The sequence below is a fragment of the Apodemus sylvaticus genome, chromosome 2 (assembly GCF_947179515.1).
Source record: "Apodemus sylvaticus chromosome 2, mApoSyl1.1, whole genome shotgun sequence".
Lineage (NCBI taxonomy): Eukaryota > Metazoa > Chordata > Mammalia > Rodentia > Muridae > Apodemus > Apodemus sylvaticus.
In genome coordinates this window covers 61,072,315-61,088,996 of record NC_067473.1, presented here as the reverse complement: position 1 = coordinate 61,088,996, position 16,682 = coordinate 61,072,315, and the positions used below count along the sequence as shown (strand labels likewise).

The following is a 16,682-nucleotide window of genomic DNA, read 5'->3' as shown; positions in this document are numbered from 1 at the left end:
ATTGCTCATTGTGGGACGTTTCTTCTCTCCTGAGCTGAGTTCTGAGAAACTGTGTATGCCCGCTCCCGGCCTAATTGGATGATGTACATATCTCAATAGTATAATCGAGTGACATTTTGCAGTGAAAGGAAGGTGAAATTCTGAGTGAGGGTTGAAGTGTTCCATATGTCTTCAAATTCCACACGTCCAGGAGTGTGGGAGACATTCAGCCACAGAGATGCGACGTGACTAATCCGTGCAAAACACTCTGATAGTTCGTCCTCCCTGCCTGGGCCTGCTTCAGAATGCATCCCCTTGGGACTTTAAAGAAGCCATCTGGACTATTTCAGACTTGGTATTAAATGCTTTGCAGGAAGGCAGCAAAGAATGCGCCTCAAGGGCTCCCACCTTGAGACATGCAGGAGGCTACGGCATGGGTTTCTCTTTGTTCTCATTTGCTATCAGAAATTAATTGTAAATATGTGCTTCTTTGCTTTACATTAAAAAAAAATAAATCAGAAGTGAAGATGTTCTTTTGTTGAGGGCGCGTGTTTTGTGTCGCAGGCACCTTCATCAGCACATATTACATTCTTCTTTGGAACCAACTTCTGATTCCATTTTACCTTCAATTCCACACATTCCCTGCTTGATTTTTTTTCTCCCTGCTGACACAGATATGGGCATCCCTTTTGCTGGATGGCTTGGGTATCCTTTGTGTTTAAGGGTGCTCATTCGAAGACCCTCTTTCTCCTAGAGAGCTCAGAAGCAGACAGTTCTCCTTAAGGTCTTTCGAAGGTGGTAAGATCATTTCAAGCAGCCTCTGATTGTATCCAATTCTGAATTACCAAAATTGGTACTGAAATGCATCCAATTCAACAAATTTAAAGCAAGGGCCTGCTTTTCCTAAGTGAGACATGTTTCCACATTGCTAGGGGATAATAACCTACGAAGACCAGTGTGTCAACAGTACAAAAGCTGGGAACTTTAAGAGACACACAAATCGGTGTAAAGATGGGAGGCCAAGCTTTTCTCAAGTAATGATGGCTTAGTGACCTGCCAATCTCTGTTCATCACTATTCTGGCTTATTGCCTCTTGGACACTAATTTTTTCCACCAAATTTTAGGACTCTGTTTCATGTTCCAAATATCTACTTGAAATGGCACATGAGGCTGAAATGGGTTTGTAGTCTGCATTAGTAGATGTTCAGATTTTTCTTTTCATTACCACTCTGTGTGCAACTATTGCTATGTATTCGCATAATTAAAGTGATATCACTCATCAGCAGGATCAAGGGCAACTGGATCCTGCATCCTCAAGTTGTTTAACATTGTTCCAACAACTAGTGCATATTTGAATATATCCCCCCATACAAACACTTTTATTCACACCACCACAAGTGTCAACCAAGGGGGGATAATTTTGTGGTTGACAGGATATTCCATTTGATAGTTGACTGTGATAATTAGAGCGAAGCTTACAGGTGACATACAAAACGTATTGATTTATTACATTTGTGAGGCTTCAGTGTTTTCTGGTCTTACCCTGATTCTCCTCAGTTTGGAGATGCTGGGTCACCACACGGAAGCTTAAGACTGTGCAATAATTACATTTCCATGAGGAATTTCAGAAACAGGAAAGTAATGATAATTATGCATTCATAATTTTCTTTTACTTCTGTTACATTTTTAAAATGACCGAGCATGGAGCTCTGTGCATTAAATCCAGGGGCACATTTCTGTACCTGGCATTTGTTCTAGGTGTTAGGCTTTGGGCAGAAGTTTCAACTTGATAACACAGTTCAAGGAATTCTCATTCTTCCACAATAAGTTCAGACTTAACTAATTTGTTGCATCCCTGGGACACCATGTTTAAGCCGAAGACATTTAGTAACCCATAATACTCAACCAATCTAGATAATATGGAAGTGTTGCTGATTAGAATATGCCTTTTAACAAGTCCATTAGTTACACCTACTATACTGACTTTCTCCTTAACTGACTTTTTCTTAAGGTTTATTTGTTAATTTTTATTAGTGTTTTGCCTGTATGTGGGTATATGTACCGCGTGTGTGACTGGTCCCCATGGAGGCCATAGATGTTGTCAGATCCTCTGGGACTGGATTTAAGGATGTCAGTGCACTGCCAAGTAGATTCTGGGAACTAAACCTGGGTCTTCTGCAAGGATAGCAAGTGCGCTTAACCTCTGTAGCATCATCTCTCCAGCCCCACCTTAACTAAATTTCTATAATGTTATATGTACTTATTGTTACTATCATATGTAAAATATTTATCATGTTTGTATTATTTTTATAGGTCACCAGTCTCTTCAGAAGATCATGGTAAGAACATGTCATTTTTATTCTAAATTCTGCACTCAAAATTTGTCCCTTGTCCTACAGCTCAGTTTCATAGTTGATCATTGTTAAGAAAGTGCCTCTAAGATGTTGACCCTGTAGCATTTTAGTGTGAAATGTCAAACAGTTCTAAAAACATGAAGCTGCGGTTCATATCTGGTATTATTTTCATATTGTTTGTAACCATTTTGGTTGACAAGCAGTATGAAGTTTAATATCTTCTACTGGGTTTCTGTCTGCCATCACAAATGTCTCATAACTTTTGAGGTGAGCATAATTTTCTGTGAGTCAGATTTTCATGTCTAAAATGAGGAGTTGTTATAGGGGAGATAATCTAAGTCCCATCCAGTCTGGACTTTGTGAGGCCACATCTCTGTGCTGGCAGAGTGCTTTAAATCTGAAAAGGAGCTGATAAGTGAGAAAGTGAGCTGTTTACTCAGTGCTGTGATTTATTCTTATTTTAAGAGACAGCTGTGTCACTCAAAGGACAAAATATCTGATTACGTCATTTCTAATTTTTGTTCACTTTTTCCATAGTCACTCAATATTGTTTGTTTGGTGTCGGTCATGGGTTCAACAGACCATAGAATGATGTTTCTCAAACATCTATAATCAGCTTTAGCTGTGGGCTTGTTGGTGTCTTTCTTGGACTTTTGAGATTGTCCCATTACTATAACCCACACCTATAGATTACCCCTTTTCAGTTTACTGTATGTACATAGCACTTTTCACATATAGGATGGCCACTTTGCAACACATCAAACTTGCTGTTGGTCTGTTGATACTGTATTTTAAAGCAAGTGTTACTAGGCTCTAAGGATGGACTCTCCATCTTCCTCTTCTGCTTACTGTTTTGTCTGCCACCTTTCTCCGTTCTTCTGTCAATAGCCTGCACTCCAGGCACATGACTCTGTATCTGATTTCTGGGTCATTTGCTTTTTTGCATCTCCTGCTTTCATTCTTGCTGTCCACAAGGAAATGACTCTTGCTTTTTGTCATGTGACAGTTTCTGCTCACCCTTTCTCATCTTCCCTGAAAGCTCTCTGATCCAGTTATTATGTCATATATTTTCCCAAGCTTAACACACTCATCTGATGCTTTCCTTAGCTGGCTCCTCAGACTGCCAATGTCTTTGATATACTGTCTGACAAAAAGCAAACATTAAAAATGTATTTATTAAGTGAGTGAATTAAGGAAATGGAGAGGGAGTTTTAGGCTGTCTCTCCTGCTGCTACATTATGAAATCTGTCCTAATATTGGAATGAGGTTGTATCCTGTTCTCTGTAGAATTGTGGGGAAAATTATGTTCAAGGCCCATTAAGTCAGAATTAGGTAATCAACCACCTAATGGTAAACCATTACTGCATGCTATTTTGCTGATTGTTGCTGGTATGAATAGGGTTTTGATTGTATATTTATAAGTCCTTCAGCTTCCATGTCCAAATGATAAATTAGAAATGTGTGTTTGTCTATATTTTGAACTATTTTTACCCTTAATAACCTGTTGTTGCTTTTGTCTTTCTAAGCATAAAAGTAAATCCTCTGCTCACAAGTGGGAGGAGATTCTAAATTCAAATTCTGCAGTCTACTAGGACATCTTAAGGGGTCAGGAGAGATCTCTAGGCATATGTCAGGCTCCTTTAAAGCTTTGGAAGGTAATTCCTGCCCAAATAAGTTGCTCTTGGAATTAAGAGTATTGTAACACCTATTATATGTGATTAGTTGAGGAACTGCTTTGCAAATTAGATGAATATTGTATTTTGGTGAATTAAAAATGCACTCTATATTTATGCCTCTTTGTTTCCTGTAACTTCTCAAATTTAAACATGCATGCTGATTTACCCACACTCCCTAACTGCCCATCATCTACTAATCTGTGCATCCTTAGGGAAATGGTTGTGCATGTTTCTTTACTGCTGTTATATTCTACCTGGCACACAGTGTGTTGCCTTACATCTATATATGCTAGGAATTAATATTTACTGTCATCATAAAACATCTTCAGTGTCACACTGTCACCCTTATATGACATCTGCATGCCTCTGGAAGAGAGGTGAATCAAATTTCTCCAGTTTAGTCTAAAGGAACTGAGGCACATTGGCAGATTGGCTGTGGAACCAGAATATGAAGCTCTACGCCTCTCAGTTTTCTCTGTTGTTCGCCTGCCACCAGCAATCCTAGTTCTTTTAGTAACAGCTGCTGCTGCCTTTGGCTATTTCTGAAACAAAAACTCATTCTTGCAGAAATCTAACTTAGAAAAGTCCCATAGCCCTGCCGTTTCCCATGTTTACAGGAGCCCCTCATTCTGCCTGTTTGTGCGGTGGCTCCTCTGTGCTCCTTTGTGTGTCTTCCTAGGTAGCTGTGAGAAACTAGGGAGTATCTGCAGAAATGGCCCTCCAGTTTGTTACAGGCATGCAGATAGCATGTTCTTATGTTCTTCCATCCAGGCAGGGTTACAGGACGTGTAGGTTGACTGATGTTTGCTCCACATTAGCACGGAGGTTGAGATGTTGGCATTCACACATAACCCCAGCTATTCAGGAAGCAGAGGCAGGAAAGCGGCAGGTTGGGGGCCAGTACAGAAAATGTAATGAGTCTTCTTGTCTAAACAAAGGAATAAACAAGCCACAACCCAACCAATTGAACCAACAGACATAACTACATAAAGCTAAGAGAAATGTATTTCTTTTGACTTTATTTGCAAACAGTAACTTTTTACTGGAAACCTTTTATTTTTGCACCAGAGCCAAGAAAGAACAAATGGTTAATACACAATTTGACTTGAAGTCCCCAAGTAAAGAATGGGTTCAGGATTGGATGAACGGTCATGTAAGATTGCCAACTTCAGGTGTAGATGGCACATACATTATTTTTTATTGGATATTTTATTTATTTACATTTCAAATGTTACCCCATTTCCCAGTTCCCCCTCCAGAAACCCCCAATTCCATCCCTCCTCCCCCTGCTTCTATGAGGGTGCTCCCCCACCTTCCCATCCACTCCTGCCTCCCTGCCTTGGCATTCCCCTACATTGGGGCATCGAACAGGACCAGGGGCTTCTCCTCCAATTGATGCCAGACAAGGCCATCCTCTGCTACATATGTGGCTGGAGCCATGGGTCCCTCCGTGTGTACTCTTTGGTTCATAGTTTAGTCCCTGGGAGCTCAGGGGGCATCTGGTTGGTTGATGTTGTTCTTCCTATAGGGTTGCAAACACCTTCAGCTCCTTCAGTCCTTTTTCTAACTCTTCAGTTTTGAGACTAGAAGATAAAGCGCATTTAGTACTTACTCAGAACTGTGCTGACACGCTGTAACTGCACTACTCAAGTTTGTTGTTAATAGGTAACAGCCTACAGGGCAGGTTATAGCTTTATAGCTGGGGGAATAATTCCTTAAATAAATATCTCGATATCACATAGCTAGTAAATGGTCGTGTTAATTTAGTCCTAGATTCGATATCGAAACTATTCTCTTTTTAACTTCACCACATTATTGGGAAAACAAAGAAATGATTGTCAGCATTAAGGTAACATTGACAGAATTACTGAGAAGGGAAAAAAGCTCCTCCTTTCTAACAAGAGCTTATTTACTTCTGTGTAAGTAATTTCTTTTTAATGACAAAAGAAAACCCTAACAAAAAAAAAATAACAACTTCTCCCTCCTGCTGGGAATGATTTGTCCCTGTAGAAAAAGTGAAATACCGATGTCACATTTTCTCATAATTAGTTAGCTGAGTGAAACCGAAGCTTCGGGGAAGCCTGCCATGTGAGTCTCAGGGGGAACATTACGTTTTAATGCAACATCTGGAAGCTGGAGTCCCACTCCCTGTCAGAAGATAAGCTTGGCGGTGATTGATGGCCCTGTCCTCGAGTTTCCTCTCCATTTAGGGCCTCACACTTCATCATTTCCATTGCTCCTGGAGTCACCTCCGCCTGCCCAGGCGGCCTCTCCAGCTCCTAGCTCTTAGGTCCTTTGTGCTCCAGCCATGTTGACTTCCCACGCCTCTCAGAAAGCTGCTCTTACAGCCACCATCTGTGTGAGCATGCAGAGGTCAGTTTGCAGTGAGCATCGGTCTTGGTACAGAATCAGAAAGAGTCTTTGCCAGCTATCTATCTGACAGAATTACTATCCAGAATATATAAAGAACTAAACAACAACAAAAATTTAAAAGGATGAATTAACCGATTTTTTAAAAAAGTGAACCTGGGGACCCAAACAGGATTTTCAAAAGAATGGTGTACCATGAAAAGCATCAGTAGACACTTTAAAGAACACCAAAAAATTATTTTCTCAGCAGCATCTAAGTAGGACACGCCCCCCACCCCCTCCCCACCCCCACTCATCTGTCATGGGTCTCATGTCATGGTCATTTTTCTCTTGCCACAGTAAATAGCAAACAGAGATGGCAGTGACCAGAGTGGAAACTATAATGGCCACAGCCACAAACATCATGTCTGTGGGTCATCAGACTTGGCGTTGACTGTACTTTACAGTATTGTCAATAACACATCCTACTATCTGGTACAAAACTCTTTGGAATATCAAAACCTATCCCTTGCAAACTCAATGTTCTTGGTTGTTTTTTTTTTTTCTGTTTTCATTTGATGTTTGTTATTTTCTATGTGTGTGCATGTGCATGCGTGTGTGCACATCTGCACACCACAGTGTACATGGTGGGGGACAGAGGACAACTTGCAGGAGGCAGTTCTTTTCCTCTGCTAGGTGAATAACAGGAGCTGAGCTTAGTGTGTCAGGCGGATCTTAGGCGTCCCTACCTGCTGGATCATCTCATCAGTCCTTAGCTCACTTTCCTTTTCTTTGTGCATGTGATACTGTGAATGAACACAGAGCCTCTGTGCATTCTAGGCAGGTGGCCTTCTACTAAGCTGTATTTGTCTTCCTCTTTGTTGCTTCTTTATTTGTCCAGCTTAGCCTTGGGTAAAAGTCAAACTGACTCTATATCCTAGGTAGGCATGAAACTACAGTCCTCCTGTCTTAGTCTCCTGAGTCACTAGGATTCTAGAAATGGAATGTGCTATTAGGTTGATCATTGTTCTAATATAGACATTTATTTATATGGTAAGATAGATAATATGTATACAATCTAGCTTCTCACTTGAAAGTATAACTAAAGGAACCATTGTGGATTATTTTCCAGTCCAAAAAAAAAAATAAAACATACTTAAGTTGAGAGTTTCAGGTTGCCTGCTTTCTGACTATGTTGATCTCCCTATCATTCAGAAGTAATTGCATTTGCCTCTGTCAGTCATGTCCTCGTTTCTTTATTTTACTACATACGTGCATACCCTGCATGTGAATTTATGTGTGATTGTACATACATGTGTATGTATATGCAAACAGTTTTACTCATTTTAAATGCATTTATACAATATGTTTTGAACATAATCATTCACTAGTACCTCCTACCAGCTCTTCCTGGAAATGAATGGATTAAAAAAGAAATATTGCCAGTCTGATGGTGGTGTGACATTGTGTCTTGAAATGGAACATATTTGTGTTCTGAATTTACATATTGGTGGAGCATTTTTCATGCATTTAAAGGCTACTTCCCTTTTAAGTGCATCTGTGAAGTGTTTTGTTATTGCCCCAACTGTTCTCCCTTTGAGTTATCTGTTTCTTTTTTTTTTTCATTTTTCTTTTTGTTTTTTTGTTTTTTGTTTTGTTTTGTTTGTTTTTTCAAGACAGGGTTTCTCTGTGTAGCTCTGGCTATCCTGGAACTCACTCTGTAATCAGGCTCGCCTCAAACTCAGAAATCCACCTGCTTCTGCCTCCCTAGTGCTGGGATTAAATGTATGCCACCACCGCCCAGTGAGTTATCTGTTTCTTAATGGTTGCATAAACATGATTTTTTGTGTGTTACAAATACACTTTTCTTCTCTCTGTTATAAATTTTCTTCTACTTGTGGGTTACATTCTTTAAAACTCCTTTCAGTTTCATCCTGATAACAGATGTTCATGATTTGAATATATTTCAGATTGTTAGTATTTTCCCAGAGTTGATGTCTTTGGGATGTTTAAAGGAATTTTGAATAAAACGAAGTTACAGTCCTGTGTTACATTCTCAAAACCACCTGCATTCTTAATTGATTTTTGTGGTTTGTTAAGAAATAAAGACATGATTTTGCTTTGTTTTTCATTATTTAACAAGTCATATAAACATTTAATGTGTTTTGATCAAATCCATCCCATATCTCTACAATTCCTCAAACCCACCACCATTTTTATCTCCCAAATTCATTTACTCATCTTAAACTCCAGGGAATCCACTTAGTGCTGTCAGTATAAGCATGTGCATCCATTGAAGCCTGAGCAGCCTCCTGGGGGAGGGAGTGGTTCATGTACTATAACATCTTTTTTATTTATTATCTACTTCCTTTGCTGGCTTGTAAAGTTCTATCCTTTTGTATTGTCCTTTTTAAATTTTATTTTAGATTTTTCTTATCTGCTTCTAAAAAATAGAGTAATTTTTACTAGATACAGATTTTCTAATTAAATAGCAACATTACAAGTGCTCATACATACTTTAATACATGTGCAAAATAAAAACTATGAAAAACTCAGAGAAAATTTATAATCCAACCCACATAAATATTGGGTTGGTGAGATTACATAATATTATATAAGAGAGCCGGGAGGTCAAGGAGAACCTGGTGCACCTAGTTAGCTAAGCAGAGGTCTTAGGCACTCACAGAGACAGAAACAGCAAGCACACAGTCTGCACAAAGCCCTCTGTATACATGCTGTGGGTGGTTGTTGGATGTTGGTATTGACTCCCAACATTTGGAGTCGGGGTATTTCTGAGTCTTTTGCCTGATCTTGGGACCCTCTTCCTCCTACTAGGTCCTGTCATCCAGCCTGGATAGGAGGGTTTGTGCCTAGTTTTATTTTAACTTCTTGTGCCATGTTTGGTTGATCTTCCTGGGAGGACTACGTTTTTCTGAAAGCAAAATGAAGGAGCAGTGGATCTGGGGGAAAGGAGAGTTGGGGGCCAAGTAAGAGAAGTAGAGGGAGTAGAGTATGTATTATATGAGAGAAGATGGAGTCTGTGGTCAGGATGTATTATATGAGAGAAGAATAAAAATGGTATATGAACAAAAAGTTATACATCATAATAATCAAAGGAAGTGGCCATCATGGAATGCTTTTCAACTGATCACAAAGAAATTAATTACTACCATACATTTTTCATTCTATTGGGTATTTCATACATGTGTACTATATTTATATCATTTTCATTCCTTCCTCCATCCATATAACTCCTCCTATATCTCCAATTCTCTCTGAAATTCATAACATCTTCTTTAATTCTTGTTTTTATATTTATATATGCTTATATATGTGTATATATATGTGTGTGTATGTATTTGTACCCACATATATATACATATATGTGTGTATAAATACACATATTGTACATATGTGCATATATGCATACACATATATATAAGGAATAATACCTGCTGAATCTATTTACTTGTGTGTGTGTGTGTGTGTGTGTGTGTGTGTGTATGTGTGTGTGTTTAGAGCTGACCCCTTAGGGAGACATGACCTATGAAGAGGCTCATCCTTTGAGAAGACCAATGCTCTTTCTCAGCATCTACTGATTGTCTGTAGATCCTCATTCAGGAGAAGGGCCTTGTGAGAGTTCCCCCATCAATGCTGGCATGTCAGTGCTGTTGTATGGGTTTTATTTAGGTGACTGTATGATTGAGTTTTATGGGTGCAGAAGACCTTACATCTCTGAGCAGAGGGCCTGGCTCTTACAATCCTCTGTCCCTTCTGTGATCTTCCCTTAGCCTTTATGCTGTGTTGTAGAAGTATCAGTTGGGGTTGAGCATTCCATGATCAATTATCTTCTCCAGTTGTGGGTTTTTTATGATGGGCTCCATCTGTTGCAAAGAAAAGTTTCTGTGATGAGGAGTTAAGGGTAAACTTGACTGTGGGTCTAAGGATAAATATTTAGAATGCATTTAGAAATTATCCTGGTTTGGGAACATTGTAGTAGTAGGTTTTCCTCTAGAGTCCACGATCACTCCAGCCACAGGTAGTTGGCTGTGTTTACAGTACCAAGCCTGAATTTCTTCCTGTTTATTAGATTCTAAGTCTAATTTAGATGGCTGTTGGTTAGTCACAAGAGGGAAAAAAATGTCAATGTCATAATAGATTTTCTCATTTGTTTTATTGATCAATATGTCTGTTACTTTAAAAAGATTTATTTATATTATGTATATAAGTATTTTGTCTTTATGTATTTACACATACCACATGCAAGCCCAATGCCTGTCAAAGGACAACACAGAGCATCTGATCCTGTGGAATTGGAGTTACAGATGGTTGTGGGTGGCTGGGTGGGTGGTGGGAACTGAACCTAGGTCTTCTGCAAGAAAGATAGGCTCCTAATTCCTGAGCTATTCCTCCAACCCAGCATGACTGTTCTTATACCAGAACCACACTGCTTTAATTGTTTTGTCAATGGACTAGATCTTAATGTCTGATAGAGGATAAACTTAAACTTTGTTCTGTTCAGAGTATCTTAGTCACAAGGACCTTTTTGTTTAACAATTAAAAGCAGTCTGTCATATTAAAATTAAGGAAGATTATTATTCAATAGTATTAAACTTTATGAGTAGTTTGGAGAGATGGTGTGGCTCAGTAGTTAAGAGTGAATACTGCTCTTCCAGAGGACCTGAGGTAGGATCCCAGAGCCCAAATCACATAGATCACATTGCATGCAACCTCAGCTCCAAGAGATCCAGATCATCTGGTTTTCACAGTCACCTGCACACAAGTCTCTCTCTCTCTCTCTCTCTCTCTCTCTCTCTCTCTCTCTCTCACACACACACACACACACACACACACACACACACACGCACATATCTTACATACACACATACACACACAAATAAAAACATCTTCAATATTTTTATAACTATTCCATGAGTTTAGATATCCGTACAGACAAGATTAATATCCTTATGGCAAAAAGATTTCAATACTAAGCTGTAGCTCTTTGAGTTTAAATGGGTATCAGCAGTCTTTTGCAGTTCTATCATCTTCTGTTCACTGCATTCCTAGTTATTTTATATCATTAATGATACTTCATGAGTTGTGATTTTAAAGCTATACCATCAAAGTATTCTTTGCTGGTATATGACAATACAGTTGGCTTTTAAAAGCTTGTCTCTGTATCAAGAGTCCTATCAACCTTTAACTATATAAATTCTATGAAGGGCCTTCCTGTGGAAAGAAAATTCTGTATGGGTAGCATCGTTAACAAATGCTGAAAATTTCACTTTGCTCACTCCTCCCATGCTTTGCATGCTCCGTCTGTTCCTCTCCGCACTGGTGCAGAACTCATTAGGTGTCCACATGGTTGTTAGCATCATTACTGACTTCCTGATATCAAGGTGACTAAGGTGACTGTTGTGTATAATTTTATCAAGTCGTCATTTTCATGCTCCATGACCTCAGTGCAGGGGCTGTCAGTTGTTTGCAGATGTTCTAAGTCTATTTTTCAATTGTACTTTCAAATTTAAGATAAAATAAATGACATTCTGCATTTTCATCCTGTTTTTCTCCTTCACTTGTTAACATACTTCATCTTAGTAACTGATTTCTCCAGTAGAAACCAGTATCATATTTATGAGATGAAATCTTGTTGATTATTATATTAATCTCCTTTATATACAGCTAGGTCTCATTTTGGCAATACTTTATTAGATTCTGACACCTGTGTTCATGGGTATGACTGGCCTTTTTATTTCTTTTCTATTTTTATTTATTAGTGAATATATGCTGATACTTCCTCCGTGAAATAAATGGAAAATATCCATTCTCTTTTTCTAAGCTCTGAGATACTTCACCCGACCTTTGAGCCATTTATTTCTAGCATATCTTACATGTCCTCCTATTTGCATACTAGACATAAAATAAACTAAGACACAGTCCTACTGATTGGCTTATCCAAGAGCTCAGGCTTAGTTAATGAGGATTAGAACATGGATGTAGTAAAGCCAGACACTCTGAAGCTAATAGAAAAGAAACTGGGGAAGACCCTTGAGGACATCGGTACAGGGAGAAAGTTTCTGAACAGAACACCAATAGCGTATGCTCTAAGAGCAAGAATTGACAAATGGGACCTCATAAAATTACAAAGTTTCTGTAAGGCAAAGGACACCATCAAGAGGACAAATCGGCAACCAACAAATTGGGAAAAGATCTTCACCAATCCTACATCAGATAGAGGGCTAATATCCAATATATATAAAGAACTCAAGAAGTTAGACTCCAGAAAACCGAACAACCCTATTAAAAAATGGGGTACAGAGTTAAACAAAGAATTCTCACCTGAAGAACTTCGGATGGTGGAGAAGCATCTTAAAAAATGCTCAACTTCATTAGTCATTAGGGAAATGCAAATCAAAACAACCCTGAGATTTCATCTTACACCAGTCAGAATGGCTAAGATTAAAAATTCAGGAGACAGCAGGTGTTGGAGAGGGTGTGGAGAAAGAGGAACACTCCTCCACTGCTGGTGGGGTTGCAAATTGGTACAACCACTCTGGAAATCAGTCTGGCGGTTCCTCAGAAAACTGGGCACCTCACTTCCAGAAGATCCTGCTATACCACTCCTGGGCATATACCCAGAGGATTCCCCACCATGTAATAAGGATACATGCTCTACTATGTTCATAGCAGCCCTATTTATAATTGCCAGATGCTGGAAAGAACCCAGGTATCCCTCAACAGAAGAGTGGATGCAAAAAATGTGGTATATCTACACAATGGAGTACTATTCAGCCATTAAAAACAAAGAATTCATGAAATTCTTAGGCAAATGGATGGAGCTAGAGAACATCATACTAAGTGAGGTAACCCAGTCTCAAAAGATGAATCATCGTATGCACTCACTAATAAGTGGATATTAACCTAGAAAACTGGAATACCCAAAACATAACCCACACATCAAATGAGGTACAAGAAGAAAGGAGGAGTGTGGCCCCTGGTTCTGGAAAGACTCAGTGAAGCAGTATTCGGCAAAACCAGAACAGGGAAGTGGGAAGGAGTGGGTGGGAGGACAGGGGAAGAGAAGGGGGCTTACAGGACTTTTGGGGAGTGGGGGGCTAGAAAAGGGTAAATCATTTGAAATGTAAATAAATTATATTGAATAAAAAAAATTAAAAAAAAAAGAACATGGATGTAGACTCAGGCAACCAGAATCTACAACCCATTCTGTATCAACCCTCTGCTCAGCGTCTCTGTCACATGTCATCTCTCTTGAGCTTCTATCATCTTGACTTTGTTTCTATAACTGAGTTTACATTTGGTAGGAACCAATCTTTAAAGACAAGAAATGCTCATTTTCATATAACTTGGCATTGAAGAAAGTCGATTTTTCCCCATTTCCATTCTTCATAATTAGGGAAACAAGAGCCCCACATCCTGCCAGTAGCTTCAGAATTGTTGATGTGTAGCTTTTCTTTTGGAACTGGCACAATCAAGGAATCATCCTCATGACCAGAAGAATGGAAGGTGTTTTCTCCTTACCCATGGCTAGTAAAGTGTAGTGAGTTAAGACACAGATGGAACACTCTGCAGTCTTTAACTGACTGATAGGAATCACTTTCAATATTGGCCTTGGTGTGCTACCTTGCAGTGATGTTGGGGTAGCTAATGACAAGTCGCTGGAGGATATTTTCCCCCATATCCAGTTTCTTACCCTTTAATTCCCTGTTGGTTTTCTAATTATATTCAGACTTTTTAGAGCTTGTATTTAGGGCTGATCCCAGTTTAGTTTCTGTTGCTTTCATGAGTAATTTCTATGCCTTTGCTTCCAGACACCCACTGGATCCCAATCCCCTTGGGTTCATTCAGCCATGTAGCTCCCATCGCTTCTACCCTCCCCACCCCACCCCCACCCCCACCCCCCCACCCCGGCAGACCACCGTCTTTGTCTTTTATTCTGCACCCTGCTCTGTGCTCTGTACTTATTAATTCTTGTGTGCTGGAGCCACCTCCAGGAGCCTAAGGACAAACAATGATGAATTTATCTGACAGCTTAAATGCTTGGGCTTTCTCCTTTCTTATTCTTTTACCGATTTAAAAAAAAAAATGTATTCCTTTAAAAAATATTTTCTCTCAAGCAGTGTGGCTCTTATTTGACTCTAAACCCAATGAATAGAGACATTGCCCTGTTCTCTGCAATGCCCTGGCACAGAACTGAGTTCCTCTATTCAAGCTTTCCTGTTAAGTTTGCTGCCCTCCATGGTGTTGGCAAATAGAAACTTCCAGGGCACATCTTTGAATCCCACTGCAGCCTCATTAATGCTGTTCCCTGTGGCAGAAGACAGGTCAGCCCTGGTGCTTTTCCAAAAAGGTTCAGTTACTAATGTACTGAGAAGATGGCCTTTTGCAGTAGTTTCAATGGGCACTCCCCAAAGACTGTGTGAAAAAGGAAGAAATAGAAACGACAGCACACCCACCCAGATTGGTCTTCTTTCCCAAATCCCTGGAAAATAGATTATCCATTGCTGTTTGAAAATAAAGCCAGGGAATGAAACAGCTCCTTGCCCCCTGGGGTTCCCAAAATCTGGTTTATGTTATTTTGTATGTGTCCTGACCCTAATGTGCTCTCCCTGACCCCTTGATTGTAAGCATATGATCCTTTTGATCCTTTTGGTTTCTTTGGAGTGCTTTGTTGGAGATAATTATCTAACTCTCTGTGAAGGCCGGATTGTTGGGTGTGCTGTGGGAAGGGAGTTCTCTTTTCTAGGACTGTTTCACAACAGAACTTTAGATTGCCTTCTGCCTCAGAGAGGAGTTAAATGAATTATTTGAAAATACTGAAAAATAATCAAGTGATAGGAAAATGGAGAGTTTGGAAACACAAAGTTAACCTCCTGGATTGTGTTTAAACGGAAGGACAAGATCAAGACCATCAAATGAAGTGACCTGTCTGGCAACAAATTGTTAATATGGAGTGTATTCCCAATAGAAAAGTGAATCTGGCTTTTCTGAGCCTTGGACACTATCTATTCATTAATAAAAACAAATGGAGAGTTAAAGTGTGGGGTTTTTATTGAAGCTAACTGCATTTACTTAAGTTTTCATTGTATGAAAACATGTGATCTGACATGTTAATACCCAGTATAGACATGATGCAAGGTTGACATAATGGCAGTTGTTGTCATGTGACCCTCACATGAAGGTAATTGTCATTCCATTACTGTTCTTCATTGTAATTGAAATCCTAATATTCCATGAAAATTCCAGTGTGCTCTACTTAAAGTTGATCTACTGATTCCTCATGCAAGGGCTAGGTTCCAAGAATCATGACAATCAGTTGCAACATATTAGACTCTATAACACTTTTCCAATCAGTTCCTGATAAGCTATTCTTACATGTATCTATATCTATATATATATACATATATATAGATATAGATATATATATATCATTATGCTCTACTACATTGCAAGTTTTTGTTTTGTTTTGATACAGGGTTTTATGTAGCCCTGGTTACCTTTGACTTGCTATGTAGCTAATAAGGGCCTCCTGCCTCTACCTCTAAAGTGCAGGAATTATATGTATGTATTACCACATCCAGCCTTGAAAGCACTGTGGTGTGTTTGTTGTTTGTTTGTTTGTTAATCAGTTTATGTTTTTGCTTGCCTACGTGACCCCTTTGTAACTATTTAGGCTTGAACTGTTTTGCTTAGAGAAAGATTCATCTGTCCAGGCTCCATACAAAATCATAATGTCAACTAAATGTTTCTTGGATGGTTTTCCACAATGTCCATGTAAGTCCTGTGGGTAGGTTTGGGTGCTCTGTATTTTAGGATGTTCTTTTCTTATTATCCTGAAGCACCCACTGGCCAGGCAGTGTCACTGTGTATACTACTTATATGAAGTAATAGCAGTTCATCATTATGTGGCTTCTTTAGCTCCAACAGGCAATTTAATTCTCCACATTTCTCCATACAAGAAGCAGAAAACTGGTTTATGGAAACTTCTTGAACCAATCATGAAAGTGACTATTTAGGAAGACCTTCTATCATCACTTAATGAAATTATGGTGGTATTTCAGTTTGTACAACCAGACAAAGGATGTTGTAGAATATTAACTTGCTAGAGAGCCAAGTTTTCTAATAAGCCTCTCTAATCCTGGATATACACCCCGGTTTTATTCAAAATTAACTACATGACCTTGAACATGTTGCTGTATCATGGTGCCATCTTGGAAACTGGGAAGATAATAATCATACATAAATCTGATAAGGTTAGTGAGACTTAGTTTAGGTAATAAAGGAGAAGCTTCTAAATCTATGC

General features: G+C 39.1%; 1 protein-coding gene across 3 annotated transcripts in view; it reads left to right on the top strand.

Annotated features, from left to right (window-relative positions):
- Dgki (diacylglycerol kinase iota) overlaps positions 1–16,682 on the top strand; it is a 453,557-nt gene that overhangs the window by 395,159 nt on the left and 41,716 nt on the right. For all 3 annotated transcript variants that reach the window (XM_052173449.1, XM_052173448.1, XM_052173450.1), the window contains exon 28: positions 2,293–2,318. In XM_052173449.1, coding sequence (XP_052029409.1) covers positions 2,293–2,318 — 26 coding nt within the window. The remainder of the gene's footprint in view (positions 1–2,292; positions 2,319–16,682) is intronic.